The 26,190-nt window shown below is 41.4% G+C and overlaps 1 protein-coding gene across 10 annotated transcripts in view; it reads right to left on the reverse strand.

Moving 5' to 3' along the window:
- The window catches only part of SNX10 (sorting nexin 10), a 36,035-nt gene extending 10,056 nt beyond the window's left edge, over window positions 1-25,979 (reverse strand). For 2 of the 10 annotated variants that reach the window (XM_021538205.3, XM_077787403.1), the window contains exons 1-5: window positions 25,899-25,979; window positions 10,154-10,207; window positions 4,785-4,871; window positions 2,081-2,181; window positions 1,396-1,494 (exon numbers count right to left, since the gene is read on the reverse strand). In XM_021538205.3, coding sequence (XP_021393880.1) covers window positions 1,396-1,494; window positions 2,081-2,181; window positions 4,785-4,871; window positions 10,154-10,177 — 311 coding nt within the window. In that variant the 5' untranslated portion in view covers window positions 10,178-10,207; window positions 25,899-25,979. The other 8 variants (XM_021538206.3, XM_021538199.3, XM_021538200.3 and 5 more) reach the window with 8 other exon arrangements.
- Window positions 25,980-26,190: the final 211 nt, after the last annotated feature.

The following is a 26,190-nucleotide window of genomic DNA, read 5'->3' on the forward strand; positions in this document are numbered from 1 at the left end:
TACTGTCAGTACTCATTTAAGCTACAGTCATCCACAAAATTGGAGCATGAAGATGTCTTTTAAGATAATCTACCTTTCTGTTCTGCCTTTTGAACTGCAGACAGCAGTTGTAAACATTTCTGATGCTGATAAACCTTGTTACTAGACTGGCCTCTTTCAAAATAAGAGTGTTTTTTGAAATGCACTACTCCATGGGGCAGCACAGCTAAGAGAACTGCTCAGACCCTGGAACCTGAGCTACCACACTCTTCATATTATCACTGACATGCTTCTAGGAGCACAGCTCTTCCATTTCACTGCTTTTCTTTCCTGAGGTGTAAAAATACCCTCTAATCTGTTCCTGCTTTCTCTTCCCTGTCTCACATGCCTTCAGCAAGTATTTATTTGGTGACCTTTTGGCCATAGATCCTATATAGCTGCATGCAGAATATTATTCCTGCAGCAGTTAGCTGTCCCTGCCTTCAGCTGCTAAGCCTAATAAATATACCTCGGGACCAATGATTTGTTGTCTGTTAGGGAGGCTTATAATACACTGACTGGAAGGAAGATTAATAGTTTCTACTTGCAGTGTTTCACCATGCCCTTACCCTGAGCAGCAGCTAAAGGCAGCCAGCAGAGGTACACACAGCTCCTGCCCCAGGAGCTCTGAGCAGCCTGCTCTCACACCAGCAGTGCCAGGGCACGACAAGAATGGCAGAGAAAAAGTAGAAAATTACACCAACAGGGGCTCAGCCACTGCAGAAGGTGAAGTGGTCACAGCAGTGGGACTGAGGGATGCAGTACTGAAACACATACACTACTTCCTTGTAATGCAGGTCAGGGTCTAGCTAAACGTGATGCATGATTTTATACAGATTGCAGCTGCACTGAAAATGGTCACAGCTGCTAGAGCTTGCTTATGTTTAGTGGGACTGGTAAACAAAGTAATTTGCATTATAGGAAAGCTCTGTGTTAGGAGATCTCACTAGAGAATTTTCCCAGGCTCACAGGGGTTCAACCCACAAAGACATTGATTTTCCATGAACATAAAGGGGGAGTCTTTCTTCTTTGTACAAGAATATCAAGCTCCTTATTGAAAGCTAGAAATAGACATCACAGTGAAAGATCTCCCAAACTTAGTATGCAATTGAAAAATAATTTAAATTTAAGCCTATTATCTATAATCAATGCAATGAAACACAATGGAAAAGCACCAGCTGAAGTCTCCTTATAACCTGCCAATAGAGCTGAAGTCACGTGTATGAATTATGACAGTACAAGTAAAAAAATATAACTAAACATGTAGCATGTACAGATGACCACATGGTGGCTCTCAAGTACCAGAGATGAGCTATTTTAAACCAGAAATTGATGACCTCATAAAAATTCCAACACCTCTGGATAGGCTGTACTCACTTTTCCAGAAATTCTTGCAGACCCTGACGGCGATGGTCCACGTGATTAGGATTGTTCATATTGAAAAAGGGAGTTCCGGATGGCAGTTCAGGTAGCTGTCTTTATAAATAGGAAAAAATATACAGTTAGAACCACATGTGAAACAGCAGAGAAAAATGCAAAAAGCAAATGCCAACCCCAAGCATATGAAAATCATGGGTTATGTTCCAGAAGCTCCTGAAATCAATTTGGGAACATAAGGTTGAGAAACTGAAGGGCTTCTCACACATCTCAAAGGGAAAAAATAAATTAATCTGATTTTTCTGGTTCAGTTGTTAAGCCTGCATCCATGTCTGGCTGGGTCTCTTATGGTGCTTGGAAGGCCTAAGCACATTGAAGAAGAACACAGAGGAGGTACAAACACCTACACTAGATTGTTATTTCTGCTACCTGTGTATAGCAAAAGAAAACACAGATCAAGTCTCTTACAAATTAGAGGAGGGCTCACCAAAAAAAGGCTATAAATACAAACCACATTCTTTTGGGTTTAAAGCACATACAATGCATTCTACAGAATAAACTTGTGCTAGTAAGAAACACAGGATACTTTCCAGATCTGATTTTTGTAGTTCTCTGAATTAGGAGGAAACAATCCTTCTCTCCATGACCAACAGATTATTAAATAGTCATATATAAAGTTGCTCACATAAGCACTGCATTGCTCTGAAGCCTCTGCCGGAGCCAAACAAATTCTCGATAGCGTCGTCTAACACAGGATGTTTTCCTTGTAAAGCATATACTGTTTGTCTGTTGGGAAATAAAAAACATTTACTTTGCAAATCAGCTTAAGCTAAAGTGCAGGCATGGTACTAACAACACATCCAAGATGTTACATTAATGCCCGAGACACCAATGGAAAGCTTGACATTAATTCAGTTTATGATAAGGACTGTGCTTTACCTCAAGCAGGACTGGTGATGGTTCCTACTGCTTCTCAGGGAAATATATTACATTGCTTTACTTTTAAAAGCAAGAGATTTGGATTACAATACAACTTACAGTAACAGGAAAAACAGACCTCAGAAAAAGGTTTCAGTAGATAATGTCAATCTCTTCAGGGAAAAAAGATTTTTAGCTATTCTAGTTACAATCCTGAAAACAGGTACACAGAGTTTTTCTAGTGTGCAGTCCCAACTTAAACCAAAGAAACCAATACGACTGCTCTCTGCAAGTAGCAGCATTTGGAATTTTTCCCACAGAACACTACTAATTCATTAGGAAAATGTCAATTCATCAAAAGAGAAACAATTTGTGGAAATTAAATACTTTTGCCAAATTTCCCCATGGAGCATACATTTAGATGAAATCCCACATACTAGACAGGACTCCATTAGTAAACTGCCTGCAGTCCAGCCCACACTCCCTGCCTGCCAGGAGCCATAACTCCAGCACAAAGATGTCAGCCTCCTGGAACAGAGGAGCACACCCGGGATACCGCACAGTTTAAGAAGATAAATGCTCTAAGAGCTGGGTAGAAGGGGAACTCAGCTGGCCTAAAAGCCAGGCAGACACAATACTTGGAGTCCACTAAGAAGTCTGGATGGTAGGACTGACCTAGGGATTAGTCTCCAAAAGCCCTGGCACTGTGGTGGCAGGAAGTTTAGTTGATGCTTAATAGCTTCAGAGATGCCAAGTGATAGATCATATATCACTGTATGCTGAATTTGGATTGGGGAGAGTTAATTTCCTTCAGAGTAGCTGGGGCTGTGTTTTGGATCTGTGCTGAAAACAGTACTGGTAACCCAGGGATGTTTTAGTCACTGCTGAGCACTGCTTGCACAGAGCCAGGCCTTTTCTGCTCCTCACCCCAGCCCACCAGCAAGCAGGCTGGGGGTGCATGGGAAACTGGGAGGAAACACAGCTGGGACAGCTGATCCCAACCCACCAAAGGGATATTCCATACCATATGGCATCATGCTCAGCAACAAACAAGGGTGGAGGTTGGCTGGGGATAGCCACTGAAAGATTGGCTGGGCATTGGCTACTTGGTATTGAGCATATGTTTTCATTGGCATCACTTGTCTTTCTAAATTTTTATCTATTTTTCTTTTTTTTTAAATGTTCTTTATTAGTATTGTTATTATTACTATTTAGTATTACTATTATTTAATATTATTATTAATATTATTACTACACCTCAATTATTCAACTGTTCTTATCTCAACCCATGAGTTTTCTCTCTTTTACCCCCCAATTCTCCTCCCTCCATCCTGCTGGTGGGGCAGAGGGGATGTGAGCAAGCAGCTGTATGTGCTTAGTTGCTGTCTGCAGGTGAATGAAGACACATTGGGTCTAAACAACATCTCCCCAACTCAGCACTCATTGAGAAAGCCTTAATACATTTTTATTCAGAGGTACTGATGTCTGTGAAACAACAGTAATACAGCACTGAGCCTACCAAATCTACAGAATTTCTATTTACCAGAAATGAAAAATACAGTTGGAAGCGGTACTTGAAGCACATTGCAAATTTAAAAGTTTCACAACTCTGATTGCCACACAAGAGAGACGTACTTATCACACAGACATTTGACATTTAGTAAGTCATCTTTTGACTGCTTGCTCTCATACACTAACTGCTTAACTCTTCCACACAATAATGAAATTATTTTGGTCTTCTGCCAAGTATTAACCACGTAACTTGGTGCTCTCAAATACCTTCATTTTACACTGCAATTAAAATCTTTGGATCTAGATTTGGCAAATTAGGAAAATGCCTTCCATATGTCATCCACCAAAAACAATCAAGAAAACAAAATTATGAACAGGACAGATTTGTGGCACAAAAGCACCATAATGCCAAGTGCACTCCCATTAACATATGGTGGTCTACAATCACAAACCCAAATGCAACTACTTCACACATCCAAGCACCACTAAATTAGCATAATATGAATGTCAAGGTACACTGAAAACAACCACACTGCAGCAACCAATAACTTGGCAAAAAGAACTGAGGAGAATTTAAAGTACAAATAACCAGATAATTACTTGAAAAGAAACTTGTTTTCCCATGAATACCTGAACATCAACATTCTTTTACAATGGTAAGACATCACTGACTGTAACAGTCTTCTAGCTAATAAATAAAGCTAAAAATTTTCTATTGCAAGACACTGTGGAATGCACATGTGAACACATTAGGTTCAACCCCAGCTCTGCCAGACCTACTACATGGCCATTGGCAAACGCACTCTACCTGTTCCACTGCATCCCAGTTGTTAAAAAGAAAGTAATAGCCTCCAGCATCCCAGAAGCAGAAATTCCTTTTATATGCCAAAGACAACCCTAGCTTGGACAGAAACAGCAATAAGAGCCCAAAGAATCTGTTATCATATTTTTGTACTTACGTGAATAAATATCTCATAGTCTATGTAAGAATGCCAGGAGTCTTCTTTCTGTATCCTGGGGTCTCGCACCAAGACAGTTACAAATTCCTGTAAGTGCATAATAAAAATCAAGCAATTAATTTCAGAAGACAAAGGCAGCCTTAAAGACTCTCTTGATTGTTCTGCTGTTCTACAAAATACTGAGTCAGATTAAAAGCTGAACTGCTGTTTTACTGAATTTTGCAACCCTATAAATGGAGAAGCATAAAGCAATGAATCATCTGAGCTACACCACATGTCTGGGAAAGTCCCTGCCAAACTGCTAGCTGAAAAGGAATATTTCAGATTAAGTAACACTGAAAAATCATACATGTTTCATGCATGGGAGACAAGATCTTGGTACCAACAAACTGAAAACCTAACATTCAAAGTCACCCATGTAAAGGAAAAGGAGGCAGGTATTTCAGGCTTTTCCCACATTTGTAATCAACACTGACAAAGAGTACAGCTAAAGATGCAGCACAGGGGCATTTCTGCTCCATCAACCTGCCCAAGAAAGCAACACAGCTATACTGCAGAGCAAAATTCCCCATTTTGAAGAGACAATCATATAGAGTATTTATTGTAGAAATTGTCATATCTAGCTTACTTCCTTGTGATTTCTACATTTATATAATAATTTAGAGAGATCCCAAAACAGAGAGAGAGAGAGAGGGCCTGTGGACCTTTCTGTAATGTAATGCTAATGGGAATTGAAGACACTGAAGAATCAGATGTTTCTCAATACTCTCAGCTAATGATCAAAATTTTGTTGTAGAAAAAACAAAACCAAACCAAACCCCAAAATCCTGATAAATCTGTATATTCATAGTAGGATGGAAAATATTCCTTTAAAATACAAAGGTCAAAAGTATGCTTAAATACCTGCTACTTCTGGAGCACATGTAGAGCCTGCCCTACTCCAATTGCTTAAATAAGCTATTCACCCCAAAAGCTAAGCCAACCACTTAGCAAAGACTTAAAGAAAAGTGTATCTATCACTTAAAGCTGTAAATATATTCCCCCTGAGAGGAAGGCACTGCGCAAGATCTCCAGGTGTAGGAATCAGCTGTGGGAGGAACGACAGTGTCTCTGGCAAAAAAACATGCTTTTTTTGGTCCATATTTGCATAAATCAGGAAATCTTGAACTAGAAAGCTCTCAAAGTGTGTTTTCCTAAACCAAAGACATCAGAAATAAAAGCTTTATGCTTCAGCCATTCTCCCCTAACATATACTTGCATGTGCCACCACTGCAAACCTTCAGTGGACTGACAGGAGAACAACAGCAACCTTGAAGGGCGAAGATACACGTTTTCCTGGATAGCCACTGCACTCTGTACATAGCAGGAAGACATTCAAGGTCTGGATTAAATAATTTGCCTCCCTGGTTTCCAGGTGTTACTGCTTCAGAGATGGGGAGCCTGTAGCTCTATGGCTGGATGCAGCTTTTGGTTTTAGGTCGCTTAGTCCAGCTCTTGGTCCCAGGGGTGTTTTCTGTATAATTGGTGGTTACACTTCTGGTGAGTATCATGAACACTTTGCCAAATAAAGCCCATTTGAAAGGCTCCTGCCACCTCTGCTGCTTCTTTCATCACTAAAGAGCATCAAAGGGCCAATTCTCCCCGGCAGCTTTTTAACCCCATGCCAGCATGACACAAGAGGAACAAGTTATCAGAGCTTTAATCACTTCTACCAGCTGAAGGTCATGCCTTTACTTTTACAGAAACACTAGTGGGATGTATGAGGAAGTTATTTCTGCTACAGAGAAGATATTTAGCAATGTGCTGAACACAGGAGAGGACACCATTTTCGGGTGTTTTTCTCCACCTGCCTCACTGTCTATAATATTTACCATACATAGGTAGGTAGGTAGATAGATAGAGCAGACTTTCAGACCTACTGTACCATTTTTTTATGTTGAAAGTTTTTGTCTTCCCCAAATTCCTATTTCCCTGTGTCCCAATCTTCTCCAATCTTCTTCAACTCTAAAGTTGCAACCACTTCTCAACATACTTTCCTTTGTTGAGCACTAAATGCATCAGTCCTGCAAGTAGAAGAAGAGAAATTATGCCAAGAAGCTTCGAACAAGACACTGCACTCATCTTCCCTTCAACTGCTGTGGCACAGGAGTGACAACCTCAGGCAGCCTGCTTATAACCTGACCTCAGTCTCCTTCCTCTCATCTACTGCTGTATCAGCTTCTTGTTGACTTTCCTTTCATCCAGGTTCCCCAAATGGCCTAATTTCCAAATAACCTTTTGCAACCCTTTCCTTTGTACAGAATGAAAACAGTCTTCAAAGTAAAATACTTCTTTCAAACTTTTATAGTACCCAAGTATTGTGACTAAAAGTTGCTATTGGATATGCTGTCAGTTAGCTGTGGCTTACCTTGCAAATCATTCCAGACCACAAGATTTACATTGGAAAACTTCTGTACACTTTTAACTTGCAATTAACTAGTCACTGAGTTTCAACAAGGAGGAGGTTAAAACCCTTCAGACTATACCTACCAAAGCAATGAGACCTGCTGTATATGCCTTAGCGGGCAGTGTCTAAGCAGTAAAGAACTGAGCCAAGAGGAAAAATGATGTGCAGAACAGCAGAGCACCTCAGCAAAATGCAGCCCTCACACACAGCCACTGTCAGTTTTGATTTGAAACACTAGGATTTCAACAGAAGACTCGGTGTTCCTTCCCCCCCCCCCCCTTATTTACAGAAAAAATGACAATACCAAGTTTAGACTGAAGCAAGATATACAGTAAGCAACTAGAAATGAAAAATAAAAATGTACAGCCTTTCTCAAGATTTAGGGTTACTTCTCCATTCATCTCTTGAATCCAGGAAGTGTTCATTCCCATTACAGATTTTACTGCTCTGAAACAGTGGCATTGCACATATAGACTTGTTCCTTCTCTTGACCTTTAAGTCTTCTCCAGAATACAAGATCCACTGGGATAATAGCATTGCTCTAATCAAAGCAGATCTAACCACCCAGGAAAAGTGACAATCCACTGCCAGAAAAGGTGCCTATGCTTTTGCATCCCTAGAATAAAGGTCAGTATTCACATACAGGCTATGTTATGATCCAAGCAGAGTTAGGTGGCAGAATAGTCACTCCTCTGCAAGATTGCTGTTATATGCTCAGTCCATCCTGCATTCACTGGTCACAAACAATCAGGAGATTACAGCAATACTGGATAATAACTGCCTTTTTAGTCTCTCTGTATTCCACTCCCTCCCCATTTTGCTATAATGAGCATAATAAAACTGAGCATACTCTCACTGAAACAATGCACTGTACACCTGGGGGAGGTGACGCTGACCTCTCCTTCCCACAGACTACTTGAAGACTAACTTAATAATCTGTCACAAAAATGTATTGCAGTCCAGCTGTATAATGTGAGAGATTCAGTACAAAAACAGCCAAGGTTTCAGGGACTTTTTACTTTTGTCAGCTGCAATCCTGTACAAGGTGTCTTCCTCCCCTGCCAGTGCTGCTTGGTTTTTCCAGAACTGCTGATCTATCTAGCTATTACGTCACACTACATATATTTTCAGTTTTGGCTTTTTGTTGTTTGTTTGTTTGTTTGTTTGGGTTTTTTTTGTTTGGTTTTTTTTTTTGTTTGTTTGTTTTGTGGGTTTGTTTTTGTTTTTGTTTCTTGGTTGTGTTGTTGTTTTTCTTTTTTAATTCAGTGGCACAATACCTGATTCATATAACAATGTACTCAAGAATATGTGTCCTGTAGCACTTCAGAGCAACAATTCTCTCAAAACCAAAATTTGCTGCTGACAGTTAAAAGTGTCCAGGCTTAGGCAAGGAGGCCTCTTGCACTGGAAACAGTATATACTCAAGAGAAAGGTACTGGAAGATGTGGCATATCCATTTACTCCTTCTCTCTGGAAACTGCTAAAATCAGAGGCAAACCATTTTCTGCTCAAACTGCTAAAGCTATAGCTTTGATATGGACCCCAGCAGTCACACTGGCCTAAACACCCTTGTGAACATTCAGAATCATCAAATCTGCCCCAAAAGTAGCCATAACTACTTAACAAGCAGGAATTGCATAGCAGCTTCTCTGGCTGGATGTGATTTTTAATTCCTGGCTAAACCAGCCAGTTTAAGCATGGCACTGGTGGTATTTTGCTACCCTGTCCTCAAGGCCAGGAGCAGACCAAGTAGATAGGGTCATACATAAATGACAAAATGGCCATAGTGACACCCAAAACTGGATTGCACCTACTCCCTCATGCTTACAGATCTGTGCAAAGAACATGAGTGTTGACAGGAGACTACAAGGACAGCACTAAGGTCACATAGACACAAGCATGGAAAAACAAAATGTTCCATTTGGATCTGCCTCAAAAGGAAAAACAACCCATAAAGGCAGCTGAAGTAAACACAACAAATCTTTCTATTTTAATTTTTCAGCTTCTTTTTTTCTTCCCCTTTTCTCTTTTCTTTTGTTGGATATATTTCTGCATAACGTAATGTATTCCTCAGAGAAAAGGATAAGGCAGAAGCCTTCCTATATAGAATTTGACCAGAAAAAATGTGCCTTTCTCAGAAATCTCTTAACATTTTCCTACTAGGAAAATAGGAAATCTGACATGGAAATATCTATTTTTAATATGATGGAAAAATCTACCACAAAAGGAGGAATAAAAACAACCTCACAATGGTTGATTGCTGCATTTTAATTCAAATGTCTGTGCTCAGGACTATATCAGGTGATGAGCTTGTGCTCCTATTACACATGTGATTAGTCAATAACCCCTGAAGAGTAATTTTCCACAAAGCTTCCAAGAAAAATAGCATATCCCATCAGGTTGCCTGTTAGTAAAAGGATCAGCCACAAAAGACATAGAACTTTTCATGCTGTGGGTATTGGCATCTTCACTCCACACATGCTGTGTAGTAAGGCTGGTAAGAGACTAAGAGCTGAGACAAAATAATTTGTTGAAACTTTTAATGTTCATTGGACTGAGCAGAAGAGATCATGCAAGTGGGATTCTTGTGATCCATGCAGCTGGGTAATCAGAGTTCAGACCCAGATCCAACCATTAGCCCTATGAAATACCTAAAACTGATAAAAAGAAGACTCCATCCAATATCTTCTCACCTTTCTCAGTGTCTGAGCCCTTTATGCACAGTCACTTACTCTGAATAAATATCTGATTCTTCTATCAGACTTTAACAGAAGGAACTGGCACTGCATCATTCCAGAATATTCTGTATCCTGGCAACTAGAAATATGAAGAATACAGCCAATCTTCCCTGATCCATAAGAATCTTAATGAAATTCAATCCATGACCTGAATCCTTTTTTATTAAAGCTTAGATACCACTTACCTGTTTTTCATGTTTTGGTGTCATCTTCACTGGTTTGTAGCAAAAAAAAACAACCTGAAAAAAAAAAAACAAACCAGAATAGACATCAGGTTGGTATTTTGGTATTTAGTTATTTAAAGGTCATTATCACTTTTGCTGATAATTAGTAGACAGTGGAAAAAGCCAGGCTTAGTGCCATATATGGCAGAAAACATGTTTGCATGTCTGCATCTCAGAATTTATTCATTTTAGAAATAATGCCTTTTTAGAAGCATTGGGCTTGTCCCCTTCTCTATATATTGGTCATACTTGACAGTCCACTTCATCTCTGGAAGCCAGTGCTTTTCTTCTCTGCTCTGAGAGCCATCTCAGGGCTCATCCTTGCACCCACCTCCCAATAGCTCTGCTCAGCCAGCATTCCCAGTGCACAAATACAGCCAAGGCAGCGCTGCCTGTGCCTCACTCCCAGGTGCCCAAGAACAGGTCTGTGTGACTGCAGCTGAGGTCCAGAGCCTCTAAAATATCTGAGTCAAAAGAATCAAATGCTTGTCTCAACCATCTTCCTCCAACTCAGAGAACTGGAGACACAAACTGCTTGGATCCTTCAGGAGAGCTAAAACTCAGGCTAAATTTCACAGCATCAGTGTTTTCAAACCTCCATGTAGAGGAAGGGTATAATTAGACCAAATCAAAACATCCTGTCATTAACTTACATTTTAAATCTACTCTCTCACTGAAAATCCCAATAAATTTTTAACTGTGTCTTCAGTCCAATAAACTGGACAGTTTGCTCAGGGCAGGTACCCACATGGGAAGAGCAGGACAGCTTTATTTACTTGCCAGCTTATATAGACACCATCTCTGTTTAGTGATACAGAGCTTGAAGCTGCTCTTGTTATTATACAACTACATATTTATGTCAAGCCCAGCTAAGGAGTGCTGCACACCCCACCCCTGCCCAGTCCCTCTTATGAACACTTTCAAATTACAAACCCCACCCATTTTAATAAAACTGGGCACAAAGATAAGCACACATACATTTCTTTGACCTGGAAATTATTCTGGAACAAACGCTTTGTTGTTAAATTTCTATAGGGTCAGTCATACCAAAATAGGATACTCTGTTTCCAAATAAAAATGACCATACATAAAACTTCATCCTTAAGAGTGCCATTGCATAGTTCCCATCTCCATAAAGACAAGGTCATCATTCCACTTGTATAGCTAGAATGGTACTGATAAAGTAGGAATATCAAAAACACACTCAAATATTCTTTTTTTTTTAATTCCCTTTACATATGCTTAGCTAGCATGTATGTTCCAGGTTGAAACTAGAGAAGAGCACTCAAACACTTCTTGCTGCATAGGCTCAGCAGTATCAAGCATCTCTGCAAGGTGGGGGTAAAAATTTGGCTCACTGATGCTAACTGCTGTTAATGCAAAAGTGTATTAGAAACTTTCCTTTTAGGGAGATAATTGGCTGTTTACCTCACAGGAGGGCACCAGCACATATCACAGACCTTTCATGGAATTGCATAATCGGTTATGTAGCCTCCAAGATCTTCAAGTCCAACCTTTGACCAACCAGCACCTTGTCCACTAGACCATGGCCCATGTATAGTTGTTTCCTAAACATCTCCATGGTGACTCCACCACCATCCTGGGTAATCCATTCCAATGCTTAACAAGCCTTTCTGTGAATAAATTCTTCCTGAGGTCCAACCCCCATCTCCCTTGGAGCAGCTTGAGGCCATGTCCTCTTCCCCTGTCACTGGTTGCCTGGAGAACAGGATGATCCCCAGCCAGCTACAGCCTCCTCTCAGGCAGTTGTAGAGGGCAATAAGGCCTCCCCTGAGCCTCCTTTTCTCCAGGCTGGACACCCACAGCTCCCTCAGCTGCCCCTCGTGGGACTCAATCTCCAGCCCCTTCCCCAGCTCCGCTGCCCTTCTTTGGACTGGCTCCAGCACCTCAATGTCTCCTTCACAAGTGAGGGACACAGAACTGGACACAGGACTTGAGGTGCAGCCTCACAAGTGCCAAGTACAGACAAAAAAAACACTGTGTTGGGCTTGGGCTGTTTGAATAAGATTCTTTCTGCTATCTCTCCCCACTGAGCATAGTTGTAAACCTATATATAGTTTGATGTTATTTTCCTCCCCTTTCTGATCAGGTTGAATGTGTTTTTTTTCAAAATGACAATGCAAAATTTTTTTTCCAGTTATGTATCTTTATTCTATCAAATCCTGCAGTGTGTTTCTCTCCTGTCTCTAAGCTGATTTAAGTGAGAAATTATGCAAGCCCAAAATATCTCATTCCTAACACTGTTAGTGAACAAGGCTGAAATAGCACATTTCATTTTGTCATCTGTTTTTCTAATGACCAACTTATGTGTTGGTGCAGGTTAGCAAGAACAGCTTAAATTCCAAACAGCAACCACAATTTTACATATTTAATGGCAAAAAATTAATATTTAAATGCCAAAAAGCTTTGTAAAATATTTAAAATACATCAGTTTTTCATCAAGTAGTTGAGAAAAAAAATTCAATAATGGAAATGCAAGTCCTCCAAAGCTGCCTTTTTTCACTGATTTCAGTGAGATTGCCCAGTCATGCTGCAGCCACTTACAAATATACTGAATGCAATATTCTGTCTGGTAGCAAGATATATATTTGAGGACTTCCGTAACACGTAGAGAAGCCAGTGAAGCAGAACGTACAGTGAAGGTAATGAAACTTCTGCTTAAGAAATTATCTTTTTATCTTGAGAAAAAGCTACCCAAAATACCAGTGATGGAGAAAAGCAGCCATCAGAAGACAAACAGAAGGCTTTTGATCTTTTTACTCTAAACAAAATTTCCTCTGACAGGGAAATGAACAAGTTCTGGGAAACAGAATCAAAAAAGCCAGTGGTCAGGCTGCAGTTTTGATAAAACACTTTCTGTTGAGTCTGGGAACCCCCCCCCCCCCCACCCCTGCCATTGCTTTGAATAAGTTTTTTTTCTGCTTCTGATCCATTATCAGTCTGAAGACTTCTTTTTTCTTTTATTTATTTTCATATACTTACTATATCAACTGCTTCTTGCAGTACATATTTTTTATGGTTCTTAATTGCATAACCAAAAAAACTGCCAGGGAACAGCTCCACAGCTGCTAACAACAACCACTCAAAAGCAAAAAGATTACGTAGGATGAATTGCCATACTTCCTGTGCCTGAAAAAGAACCAGGAAGAAGAGGGAGGAAAAAATGCAAGTACTGCAGTACTTTTCTTAGGGAATACAGATAAAATGCAGTGTTCTTCTTAAGGGTAATAGCTAAATAATATAAAGTATTATATTTTATTTTGTATTTTAGAGACTAGTTTCTATTTTAAAGTCTAAATTAAAACAGATAATCTAACATTACTAGGGATATACCCTTTTATCATGTAGATGGACTGCTCCTAAAAAAGGAAGTGATTTCTCCCCAGTGTTCTCATACTGAAAGATGAAAACTCAAGCAGTAGTGCAGACAAAAACCACATCAACTTGCTCTAAGAACAGCATGAGCAAATGCAAGCCCTCCTTGCTGCCTCACCAGTAGTTGTATTTAGCCACACTGAAATTTTATGATTTCACTCATTACTGGGTGGTACTATCTGCTCTGGGAGTGCTCATGCATTCTGTGTGGTCAGTGTTTCCTCTCAAGGATAAATGCTGGTAGTCAGCTCATCCATCCATCCATCCCTCCATCCATCCATCCATCCATCCATCCATCCATCCATCCATCCATCCACCCACCTTTAGTTATTTCTAATCATATAACTAAATGACCACCTGCAGGATTTAATGGGGAAGGTTGATTTAGTTTTAGACCTTGGGGATGATTGAAAGTACTATCCAGTCACAAGCAAAGTCCTCAGCTGTGCTTTCAAGGTTGTTCCCACCATCAGTTTCATCAAATAAAACTTCCATTGAAGGCTTCAATACGACCGAGAGAGAGAAAAAAATTGAATCTCTAAATGCTTACAAGTCTTTCCTGAATTTTGTGTTTTGCTCACCTTAAGACTCAAACAAAGTCATAATAATTTCCATTTACATCCTGTAGAAAGTTCAGCTTCATCCATACATGGAGTTCAATTGCATGTCAAAGAACATGCCCATGTGCACCTGGCCACACTATGTTCCTGAAAGGCAAGTGATCTGTGTAGATTTGTAAGGAAATACACATGCAGGGGTGATGATGGAAGGGGGAGGAACAGGAAGAAGAAATAAGAGAAGCTCTGGAGAGCAAAAAAACCCCTAAACTTATAAAAACATACCATTCTGTGTTGCCAAATTGATCACATCCTAGGACAGCATGGCATTTACAGCAATTGGGTACATTGCTATCACAGAACTACTGCTCTTGTTGATAGGAAAAATCTTACTCAAATGCTGCTCCTCAAACAGGAGCTTTCAGTCGATCCAGAATAACTCAAACTCAGCAGAAGCTAATGCCTTCTACTTCACCTGTTCCACTTAACACCTGGAATCAACCCAACTGTACTGATCAGACTCATGAGCTCACTTCTGTTTTTCATTGTCCATGAACCAGATGGTGAGGACTGAAACTCCAGACTGGGCAGGTCACAGAGCACGTTTCCTCCTTTCATCTATCCTCATGGTTATTTGCGTCGCTCTCTGCAAATGACTATAAGGATCTGTTGGTCAAAAGTGAAAAGAGTGTGAAAGACATGAGCATTTTCATCCAAACTCTACACAACAGTCAGGGGTCTGTAGCCTGCTTAGTAAAGGCAAGAAAATAATGTACCACTTTAGCAAATCCTTCTCACTTCCCAGGATCAAGGTACCAGTTTCATCAGTGCTGTATCACAGTAGGGGCACAATCACTTCACTGATGAGAAAAAAACAAGCACACTGTCTAAACTGCTTTTAAAAGAACAAGAGCTTTCCAAACGGTTGACAGAATTTATACACCTTCCTTTCCATCATAATGAAATGTAGAAAGGCACTGCCAAATATCATGCCTTTGTGGCTGCACTTGAAATTCCCAGGCACTGTTGCCAAGATGCTTAGTTAACTACTCCTTCCTATGGAATTTCACTCCATTTGGTTTCTAAACACTTTTTTATGGCCACGAGGTATAAGAAAGCATTTCTTCCCAGTCAGTCATTCCCTTGTCCTGCAATCTTCCTGGCTATTAAGATGTGTTTTACCAGAAGAATGAATATGGATCATTAAAAAAGAAAAAAAAGGAAAAAAAAAAAAAAAAAAAAAGAAAATAAATTTTCATTTGTTTCAGAGGAACTTGAAAATCAAAGAGTTAACAAAAAATATTAATTTCCCCCTGCCCTCTAAAATAAATACATCATAAGGATTACAGTGTCAGGTGTGGGTCACAGATTTCCAATTACAGTGGTATTATACCATGCTTTGAATTGCTTCAAGTTAACACCATATTGCTGGACAGCAGCATGACTTACATGCCAAGCCTTTCAGAAACCTCTAAAAGCCTGAAGACAAACAAGGAAGAAGTACTAAGAAATCTGTTGAGTGTAGGAAAGAGCTGTTCAGATGTTTCCCCATTCTCCTCTTTTTGTTGTTGTTGTTGGGTTGGTTTGGTTTCTGGGGGAAAGGGGGTTGTGTTTGTTTTGGGGTTTTTTTGTTTTTCAGGCTCAAATTGCACACATACACACCACCAAAGGATTTCATGGATATTCTGCAATTTCAGTGGGTTTTCAGTTGGTTTTCTCTTAATAGAAATTAGTGGTAAGGCTAACACTGGCATCTTGGGATTTTAGGTAATGACTACAGAACAGTAATTGTGGGTCAAGTCACTGAAAGAACAGTACATGCCAGAGCTGGTCATGGTAATTATTTATTCCTCAGGGCTAATGCTTGCCACTGCTTCTGCAGACAACTCAGAACTTTCCTGCAGCTCCAGCTCCTGTGTTTTCCAGGCAACCTGTCAAGCTGGTCTGCCATATGAGCCTGCCTTTGCTACTCTTTCTAATTCTTACAGTGCATAAGAAGTAGATTAAACTATGCAAAATTATTTTTGTGGCATGCATAATCAGGTTTTGCTGCTAGGATATTTTCAGAAGCCTGACAAAGAGATAAGGCAGTCTTTGAAGGAAGCATTGGCGACCTTCAAGGTAAAGTTTCAGGAAGTGTGCTTTCTCCAGGGAGATTTTGAGATTCCTTGAGCTAGGAGAAATCAATTTCAGAAGAAACAGCAACCTTGGCAAGCTAGCAAATTCAACCATCTTTTCAGCTGTACTCAACATGGAAAACACTGGATCAAGGCTTCTTACTGATGCTTACACAGAACCGGCATAACACTGGCGCTGGAACTACCTCTGAGAAGAGAAAGAAGCAAGTAATTTCCAGACTAAACCACCTGCTGAATAGCACTGTGTACTTTGCAAGCGACAGTTCCGTTCAGTTGCAGAAGTGATGAGTGAGGTCGTACACACTGTGCACTCATAAACCACATACAGATCTTATGAGATACACCAATACAGATGGATAAGCCACCCTCAGGTATTTTTTACATGTGCACATTACAAACAACACATCAGACAGCTGTTACTTTTAGAAACCAACAAGGTGGGGGTTGTAAAGAGAGACTTATGTCTCAGCATTTCAGAACACAGATTAAATTCCTAAGAAAAATATTAAGTGCTGCTTCTGAAGGAAGGTTCAGAGAATGTATATGACATTATTTGAAAAATCATGGTTTTTTCAGGAATTAAGTATTTAATTACATTAAATCAAATTAAGTTACCTTAAAAATAGTGTCTTTCTCAAGGTACCTCTGTAATAATTTTTACTTATCACAGGAGAAGGGCTGAGTAAGCAGAGAAAAAGTCAGCAAATACTATGCGGTCTTATCGCTGCATTTCCTTCTGTGTCTCTCAGATGCAGATGCTGCCATCACCTGACCCTTTCCTTCCTGACTTACCCGCTGGAATACTGAATCTCATGTGCCAAAAATTCCTCATTTCTTGCTTATTTCCAAATCTTTTAATTTACAGTACAATTTTTGTCTGCTGCTTGAATTGCTGTTACTTAGCACTACACGTTTTAGCTTGGCTTTTTTCCTGCTGCGGATTTCCTTATGCTATCAAAGCATCTATTTTTGTGATGTGTTACCTGCTCCAATCCAGGAAGTGTTAGTGTTTGGTCTTGTGCCCAGGGAGGAAAGTAAAGCAAAAGTTATAGTTTTGGCCGCAACCACAGAATTAGAAGTTCCGGTCTCATGACATGGGTCTGGGGAGATGGCTGGGAAAGACCCAGCACAGATATAGTAAAAAATGAAATGAAGAGCTAAGCAGTAACATCCTGAGACAGATTGATCCTAAGTAGTCTGTAACTGCAGCTCAAAACAGTGGGTAAGAGAGGAAATAGTGCAGTCAATACAGTATGCCCACAAAACATTCTGATCAACTCTCTTTAAACTTGTGTCTCTTGTGTCTTTTAAGTTGACCAAGCCGATGACGGATCATTCCAGTCTTTCACTCTATGGCAATTTACTCTTCAGGTTCTCTTCCCCTGAAAAAAGCATCAGATGGCCCATCACTGACACAAGACTTTACTGTTGTCACATCTGTGACAACAGATCATGCAGCTGCATCCACATATTGCACTAGTTTGTGGGCTGACTCTATCAGCCATCAAATTAACCATTAAAGAATGCATTAACAGTGAATTTCACTGGGCAGTTCACTTGTTCAACAGGCTTTGTTACCTTTCTAGATGCTAGACTGTGCCAGTGGTATGAAAACAGTATTTTGTAAGCAAAGAGCTTCTAAATAGTGTTACTTATTACTAAAGCAGGCAATTTTGAGAAAACAGCATTTGGCAGGAGAAACTTTCATGAGACTGACCAGTAAGAAAAGCAAGCTGAGAATCAGTGATTCATCCATATACCTGGATTTTCTACTTCTCATTTATTTTGTGCCTACTGAACATTAAGATTTTTGTTGCATTCACCCCATTGCTGCACCCTGACTTTATAAGATTGGTATCAGCTTTTGGCCAGCTCCCAGCACAAGAGGCTCACCTGTGATGTGGCAAACTTCTTTATGAATTTGTAAGAGAACAGCAGGAGGCATAGCAAATGCACAAAAATGGGAGGGAGAGAAGAAAAGCAGCACTTGGGTTTGACTGCTCTGCCATCCCAGCCAAGCCAAAGAAGTTGCTGGTCAGCCTAGAACAAACTCTTCAAGATAAAGTGATGAAAGAAGTAAACACAGAGAACAGTGCTTGCAGGACAAGTAAGGCTCACAGCTTGCTTTCGAACCCAGGTGATATTTTTCTAACAATGAATTCAAGTATACCACTAAGTAGTCTGAACAATAACTTCTGCCTTCAGTAGGAGAAAGATTTAACACTCACAGAGCAGGTGCTGCTGAAATGAGCAGAATGCACAGATCTGTATGGCAAACCTATGGGAAAAGAGTGGATCGAGAGGAAACTGGTTTGTGTTAAATAACGCTTATTCCAAGTTCATTTATTAGTCACTGTCTTTAAACATAGATATACACTAAAGTTTTGGAAGCCCCATACTATTTTCTGCTTGTAAGCACTTCAGAGGCAAATACTATGAGAAAATGCATACAAAGTCACCAGTTAAAATAATTTATAGTCATAAACAATGTCCCAGAAGTCCTTTTGTTTTGCAACACTTGCAAAGGTTCAGTTCCATTCTCTTTGGTAGGAAAATACCTGTTAGGTTTAATTTACTTCAGGCCAAAAAAAGCACAACCCAGTCTTAAAACAGAACAAGTATCAATTCATACAACGTCACCTTTAACTAAACCAGCTGAAACCTACATATGAGTGAGCATATTAGAAGTACTACTTGGTGGTCCTACAGTTAAAACCACACCAAATGTCCATCACATGGCTGGTGGGATCTGATAACCATCAAGAGATCCTCTCCAGCCCTATTGGTTTGTAGAAACACAGTGATGTTGCAGGGACAGTGGCTTTCTGGCCTGGGGTAAGCACAGATCTCAGAACAAAACTGCAATCAGGGCAACTCAATGAAACCAAGGGCCCAGACCAAGCAGGAGCAGAAGGTGCCAGCTACCACACACCCCCTGCAGCTGGCAGCTCATGGAGGAAAGCTCTACTGTAGGTATCCAGCTTACTGCCTGTAACTTTTCTGCAGAACTGACACAATTAGGTCACTCTGTGCTACCAGAGATGTACATAACCATTACTGAGGATGCATTTCCCCTTTATAGGTGAGTTTCAAATCCTGCACCACATTATGTACAGCAGGTGTTTTACGTACTCAGAAAGCACTCTGTAAAGACAGTACTGTCCTTGACAGGGTCTGCATTATTGTCCTAGCAGGAGAACAGGAAGGATAAAGGTTAGAGGTTTTAGTCATCTAGACTAAAAACAATACAACTTTTGCAATTATTAAAGCTAGTTATTAACTGACCACTGAAATCCAGAATTTCATCTACATTAAAGAGAGAATAAAGCTATTCAAGGCTGGAAAGTTATCAAGCTTAGCCAAGCCTACAGAGAAAAGGCAGCAATCCTTAGAATTAAAATTTGCTAGAAATCCAGTGAAAGGGCAATCATATACATGAACCCACGTGATTTTTCCATAGTGCTAACAAACTTCTATTTCAGATGGTTTAGGACAAGTCAGTTACCCCAGCTGGAATGACAGAAGCTCTAGTGATCCTCAGGTGGTCAAAATAATTCTGGAGTATCAATGAGTGTTTACACAGTGTTGTTCAGACGCTGTAAGTCCCAAAGCCTCATTTTTTCAAACAAACCTATTACTCCAAGAAAAGATATTTAATGTGTACAACTTGTCTTGGTCCAAGGGATCTGTGCCTATGGAAAACCTTGAAAAAATGAAATAATCCTTTTTTGGAAGAAAATCATTGCTTATGCACATATGCCATAGTACAGGATATTATTTTCCCAATCTGACTGAAGCCTAAAGATTGGCTTATGTTTTCTTAAAGATAATCCACAGGAGTTCAAATGATCTTTAGGGTTATCTTGCATTAGTTACAAGGTTTGGTGCAAATTTTGATGGATAGTTTTCCTGAGAAAACCAAGATACTTTCTTTGCAAGCTGACCTGGACTAGTAACACCAACCCACCATGGTTTGCATTAAACCCCTGCAATTCAGCTGTGTAAAACTCACAAAAAAAAAACCAATAAATACTTCAGCCGAGAGATGATCTTACATTTCTACTCTAAGGTTTAGCACTGGATTACATATATACTGTTGACAAATTTTCCCAGCCAGCACATCAAACAGATCTTCCAACTTGGCAGATTCTGTGATTCATCTTCATCCACCCAGAGAGGGGGAGACATGGGGCTTTCTCTCGTCTGGAATGAGTCATTTGCCTTCCTGCCTTCCCAGCTCCAAACAGTCATACCTGCAACCAGTGGCCAGACAGACCTAACCAATGCCATGTAGTCCTAAATCCTTGGGGAGCACAACAACTCATATCTCAGCCATTAAGCATCAGTTTTATTATTTCACACGTCTGAAGACATGTGAGGGTGTCTTTGGGCTGTGCATGAGAGACAAGGCTGTTACACTCAGCTGTTCCCAAAGCACGATTGCAATGACACTACGTGCCAACGTGACTATTTATACACGAGTACCTGGCACGTCATAGGCTCTGGCATTATCAAGATGTTCTTCAGTGCCTGAGACTTGCAGATATGTCCCCTCTCCCCATAATCACTCCCCAACACCTCCACTGCCACCTCACCTTTTCATATGTCATTAGTAAGAATTAATTTCTTCTGGGAAAAGACATGCTCTTGAGAAAACAAAGCCTTCCCCTCTGGGAAGACAACTGAAGATCTCATTAAAACAGAAGCTAAAGTTATGACTAATTTAAAACCACACATCACCATTACACAATTAAAACAATGAGACTAATAGAAGGCAAAACTTATAACCTGGTGACTGCTGCTGTACACAAGAAGCAAGGTAGGTGAGCAGCTAGGGCCTCCCTGAGGGAAAGGAGGAGCAGGAACTTGAAGGATGTGTGGGCAGCACACAAACAGAGGTCAGAGTAAATTACTCATTGTCAATTCTACAGTATAATAGATGCTTTATTACAGAAGTAGAACATTTGGCTTTGAAACATAGTTTTAGCTATAAGTGAGTGCATCTTCCTAAACATCTCATGTAGAGAAGAGTGGGAAAGGAAGAAGTAATTTTCTTAAGCCTCAAATCCCTTCAATATCAGGAAACAGGAATTCCTTCACACCACAAAAAAAGCAGGCATGGAGGATAAATTGCTTCCTCTTTTTATGCACGAGAGAGAAGATCCATAATGAAATCATTGCTGGTTTACTTGTTCTCAAATGGAACTTGCTGGTGTGCATCCTGCCCCTCAGCTCTGTGACAGTCTAACACCAGGCATACAAAAATGCTGGAGCTAAGAGAAACCTCCTTCAATCCTTCAAGTACTTCCTTTTGGGCCAGGCCTACAGCATGATGCTTTTTGTAACAATTTTTTCAAGGTTCATACCTATTGATGAATTCATCTGCCATACTGGAAGACAGTTTGACATAAGTCATGCTGAGGTTCCAGTGGAACAATGTGCAGTACTGGTGTACTGCAGACACTCTGAGCAACACCTGCACAGCATCAATCCAGAGATCCCTATTTAACTGCAGACTTTCAGCAAAGCAGAAGAGAACAAGCAAGAAAGTAGCATGTATGTTACTTATTTATGTCTATCCCCTAAATACTGAAGGAGTAAGCACACCAGGTAGCAAGCCAAAGAATAGCACAAAGGCTAGCAGAAAGTGTGGGCTCCTTTCTCTGTGGAGAACAGGCCCAACAAAATCAGAAAGGAAAGTGAAACCAGGAGCCCTGAGGATATTTAAGGATTCTGTGAAGATATTTCACTAATTAGGCCTCGAGAAGAAAAATACTGGTTTGAATTTCTCCAAGTTGAAAGAGGATCCCTGGAGGAACACTGTGGAAATTGCAGAACCGTTTGTGATTTCATCAGGGGATTATGTTCCCTTAGAACTCCCACTGTTCCGCCTGATCTACAGAAATCTGGACAAGGATTCAGACAGCCAAACTTAGATGCTTGTGTCTTTGTGAATGCTCATAAGTGTCCTACTTACTCTTCAGCTGCTGCTCAAGAAGAGAGTGAATCAACTCTAAGTCATGTGCCAACCTCAAACAAGTGTTTTGGATCCCTCTGGACAGTCACCTAGAAAGGCACCAGTCACACACAACAGGCCAGTGACCCCTGCCCAAACCTCCAGATGCTGCACAGGCAGCACTTCGGTGCTGTGTGCAGTGTAGGCAGATCCCTCTGGAGACCCTGCTCCTTCTGCAACATCTCCCACCCTGCGGGCTTGTCTGTGCCAGGGCTGCTGCAAGTGCTTTCAGCTCCAAGCTGCCTTTGCAGCCTCTCTGCTTCTTCCTTCCCTCCTACAGATGCTTGATCTTAACAGCACGTAGAGCTGTTGACCAAGCTCTCAGCGATTCAGTTGGAGCTTCTGCCAACAAGGAAATCGTGATGGCAGTCCACTTTCTGTGGGTGGAGAGGTCACACCTTCAGCCACCAATGAAGTGGCATGACAAGTTTTTATTTTTGCCTTCCTGTCTTTCAATGTCTATATACAAAACATTAATGTTTTGTAAACATACAAGGATTCTGTCTTTCTTTTTTTGCCCTCCAGCTGGAGAAAAAGAATGCTTACGAAAGGTGTTTCTATCCTTAATTTCTGTATAGAGATTTAGCAAGCAATGATATGAAGATCTAGAGCCAAACACTACGCAGTAAACTTGTGCATGTAGCTCCCTGCAGACATGAAGCATGATTTGCTTCCCTTTTCCAAGACCTATCTCGCCAAGAAGTTGGGAAATTCCTGTAAGACACATAGTTGTACTTTTCTCTTTGTATTTTTATCAGAAGAACAAAGAAGTTGCTGAGGGTTTGGTTTTTTTAGATAATAAAAATATGCAAAATGTTTAATGAGAAGAAAGAAAAATGACAATACCCTAAATTATCGAGATCTCTTTTACTCCTCTGTTTACAAAAGCCAAAACCTTATGCATACTACACACCACATGCATGGAAATAAGATCCATGTGACACATTGCAGAGATATGATACACCAAAGATGTCACCTGTCTCATGCTACCTACTTCCAGGAAGCAAGCCCCAGCAGTCCTGAGTAAATGTTCACAACTTTTTAGCTTTGTGATTTATCATAGTGTGAGTTTTGTTCTTTTGGGTTTTTTTTAGTTTTTTTTTTTGTTTCCATTTTCTTTTAAAATCAGCCTGCCAGAAGAGTGCTTCCTTCTTTCACATGCAGAAGTTACAAAATTGTGTGATAAAAGCAGAGAAGGTTGCAGTTGCCTAAAATGATGGCAATTAGGAAACATACTGAGCAAAAATTGGCTAAAATGAGGCCACAAGACTGATTCAGCCCTTTATGGTCAGAAAGGCCTCAACTTCTGCATTGGTACCCTTGACAGTATCTCTTATTCCCCAGGAGAAGGGTGGGTGGAGGGGAACACCACACTGAAGCAAGTGCCTGATCTGCAGGCTCAGCCCAGCAGGCCAAAGGCAACGCTGCTCTGTGGCAGAGGCAATAAGCTGCCCTGGGAAGGAAGGAGGGAAGCATCAAGGAAAGGTGCTCTAGGGTTTCTTAGCTAGGTATGTTCAAACTCATGACTGCCATGGCCTGTGCTGCAGCACAATGGATCTAAGATTTCTGTGAACAGAGCCTTCACAATCATTATGTTCTGCTCCTCATCTGTTCAGTGGCAGCACTGAACCGCCTTGTATCAGTCACATCACCAGTCCTGGCTCAATGGTGACCATCTACCAAGAGGTCACCCCACGTTTGCCAACTGATGGTTTGATTCAATGCTCTACTTGTTCATATGCCTGAGATTTCCTCAACTGGACCCAAATCCTCAGTAGTTTTTGCTCAGTATGCATTAGTGCTTGGCAAGGGAAATCTCAGGACACTCGGAGCCTCGGCACAGCAGAGCATCACTCACGTGTGACCTGTATGCTGCACCTATGCTAAAACCATCTCATCACTGTGGGCATGCAGAGATCACAGAATTAGCTCAAGCAGCTACACCAGGGCTGGCTAACCTCCAGAACAGCTGTTCTTCAGGATTAAACATGAAAAATCACAGCTGCCCTTAGTAGTAATATTTTCAAAATATTTCCCTCCTTTAAAAAATAATTAAGCATAATTATTTTCCTAATAAAATTTAAAATAATAACAATCAAAATCTATAATAAAGGTACAAGTATTTCTATTAATACAACCATGGTGTATCAATGCAAGATCTTTAAATTCATTAAAAGGCAAATACTCCTTAGATTCAATACAAAATATGCATTATAAACAAAGGGTTTCTGGATTTCAAGTCAAGCATCATAAACAATATCCTAGGCTGAGTCAGGCATAATTATTATTTGCATCTTCTACAAAAAGAAAACATTAATCTTTCCACTTTTCTAAAGAAAGTCCGGTATTGTGCCATTCAGAAAAGCCCTGCCTTGCATTACTTTCAGTTTCAGTTGTCCCTAGCACAAATAGGAAAACCACTGCCTTCACTTGAGCTATTTCTGTCAATGTGGGAAGCAGAGTGGGCAATGAAAACTCGAGCTGCAGCTTCCCTTGGGTCATGGGTGACGTGGGCACATGCCAGGTGGGTGCCACAAACACACCTGAGTGGGCCAGACTAATCCTCAAGAGCCTGGATCCACATTCCCGCCTGCCTTTATCCCCTGGACACTGCTAGCAGAATTAGGCAATATTTACTTAGAGCTGCCATATCCTTGAAGGGGCTGTGAGAACACCCAGCCAGTGGTCCTGATCTGATGGTGACCGTGTCTCTAGCAGTTGTAACACCCCAGCGAATGTGAGATGAGCAGCAAACACAGGCACCTCAAGGAAAAGCACTGGCAGCTGCCCCTGTGCCTTTGTGCCCAGCTCCAGAACATGACCCAGGGCTAACCCAGCGACCCTCAGTCACTGGAACTTCCTTTTCTTTATATAATCAGTACGTTTTAATTGCACAATGTGTTTCCATAGGCTGTCCTCATACGTACCTAAAAATTTCTCATGCTGCTTAACTTAGATAACACAGAATTTAAAAATAACATAAGGCAGTCTCCTGACTAACAGAATACGGCATGGAATATTCTGCATTTAATACAAAAGCATGCTATGATATATATTTGTATATGTGTATTACATGTTATATAATGTATATATACAACAATAACAATAGGTAAATATGCACACAAAGCTTTTGCACATCTCTGTGATCTTTAGATCACAGTTGCCAAAGGCGATGGATTTGCTAAAGCAAGACAAAGAGGAGCGGACCAAAACAAGATTAGCAGTTGCTTAAACCAAATCTTCTCGCTGCCCGGCGTTAATCATTGCCAAGGGCAGTCATTTACCGCGCCGTAAGCCGCGGCGGAGCCCTTTACCAGAGCTCGGGGGGGAAAACACACTCCAGAGGGCCGGGAGAAGCCGAGCGCCGCCGCCGGGGCAGCCGGGCCACAGGGCTGCCCGCCGGCCGGGGCTCGCCGAGCCGGCCCTGGAGCGAGCCCGGCAGCGCCCGCACAGCCCGGGCACGGCCCGCCCCGAGCCCGGCGCTCCCAGCCCCGCACCACAGCCCCGCACACCCGCCCCGCCGCGGCCGCTCCGGTGGCACCCAGCTGTCCGGAGGGTCTGGCACACCCCGACGCCGCTCCCGCTCCCGCACGGCTCACCCGCCGCCGCCGCCGCCCGCTCCGGGAGAAGCCGGCGCGTCACCCGCGGCGGGCGGGGCCGCGCTGCCCGCCCCGCCCGGGCCCCGGCGAGCCCGGCGCGCACGGAGCTTCCCCAGCGCAGCGCCGGTGCGTCTGCCCCAGCCGCCCGGGAGCGGGAGCAGGCTGAGCCCCGTGGGGCAGAGCGGGCACGGAGGTGTCCTGTGACCTGCGTCCCGATGAGATCTGCGTCCCCCGATCGAGTCACCGCGATTGACTCGGGCCCTTTGGTGTTTGCCGCTTGTAACACCTCGGT

The sequence above is a fragment of the Lonchura striata genome, chromosome 1 (genome assembly GCF_046129695.1).
Source record: "Lonchura striata isolate bLonStr1 chromosome 1, bLonStr1.mat, whole genome shotgun sequence".
In the NCBI taxonomy this organism is placed as follows: Eukaryota; Metazoa; Chordata; class Aves; order Passeriformes; family Estrildidae; genus Lonchura; species Lonchura striata.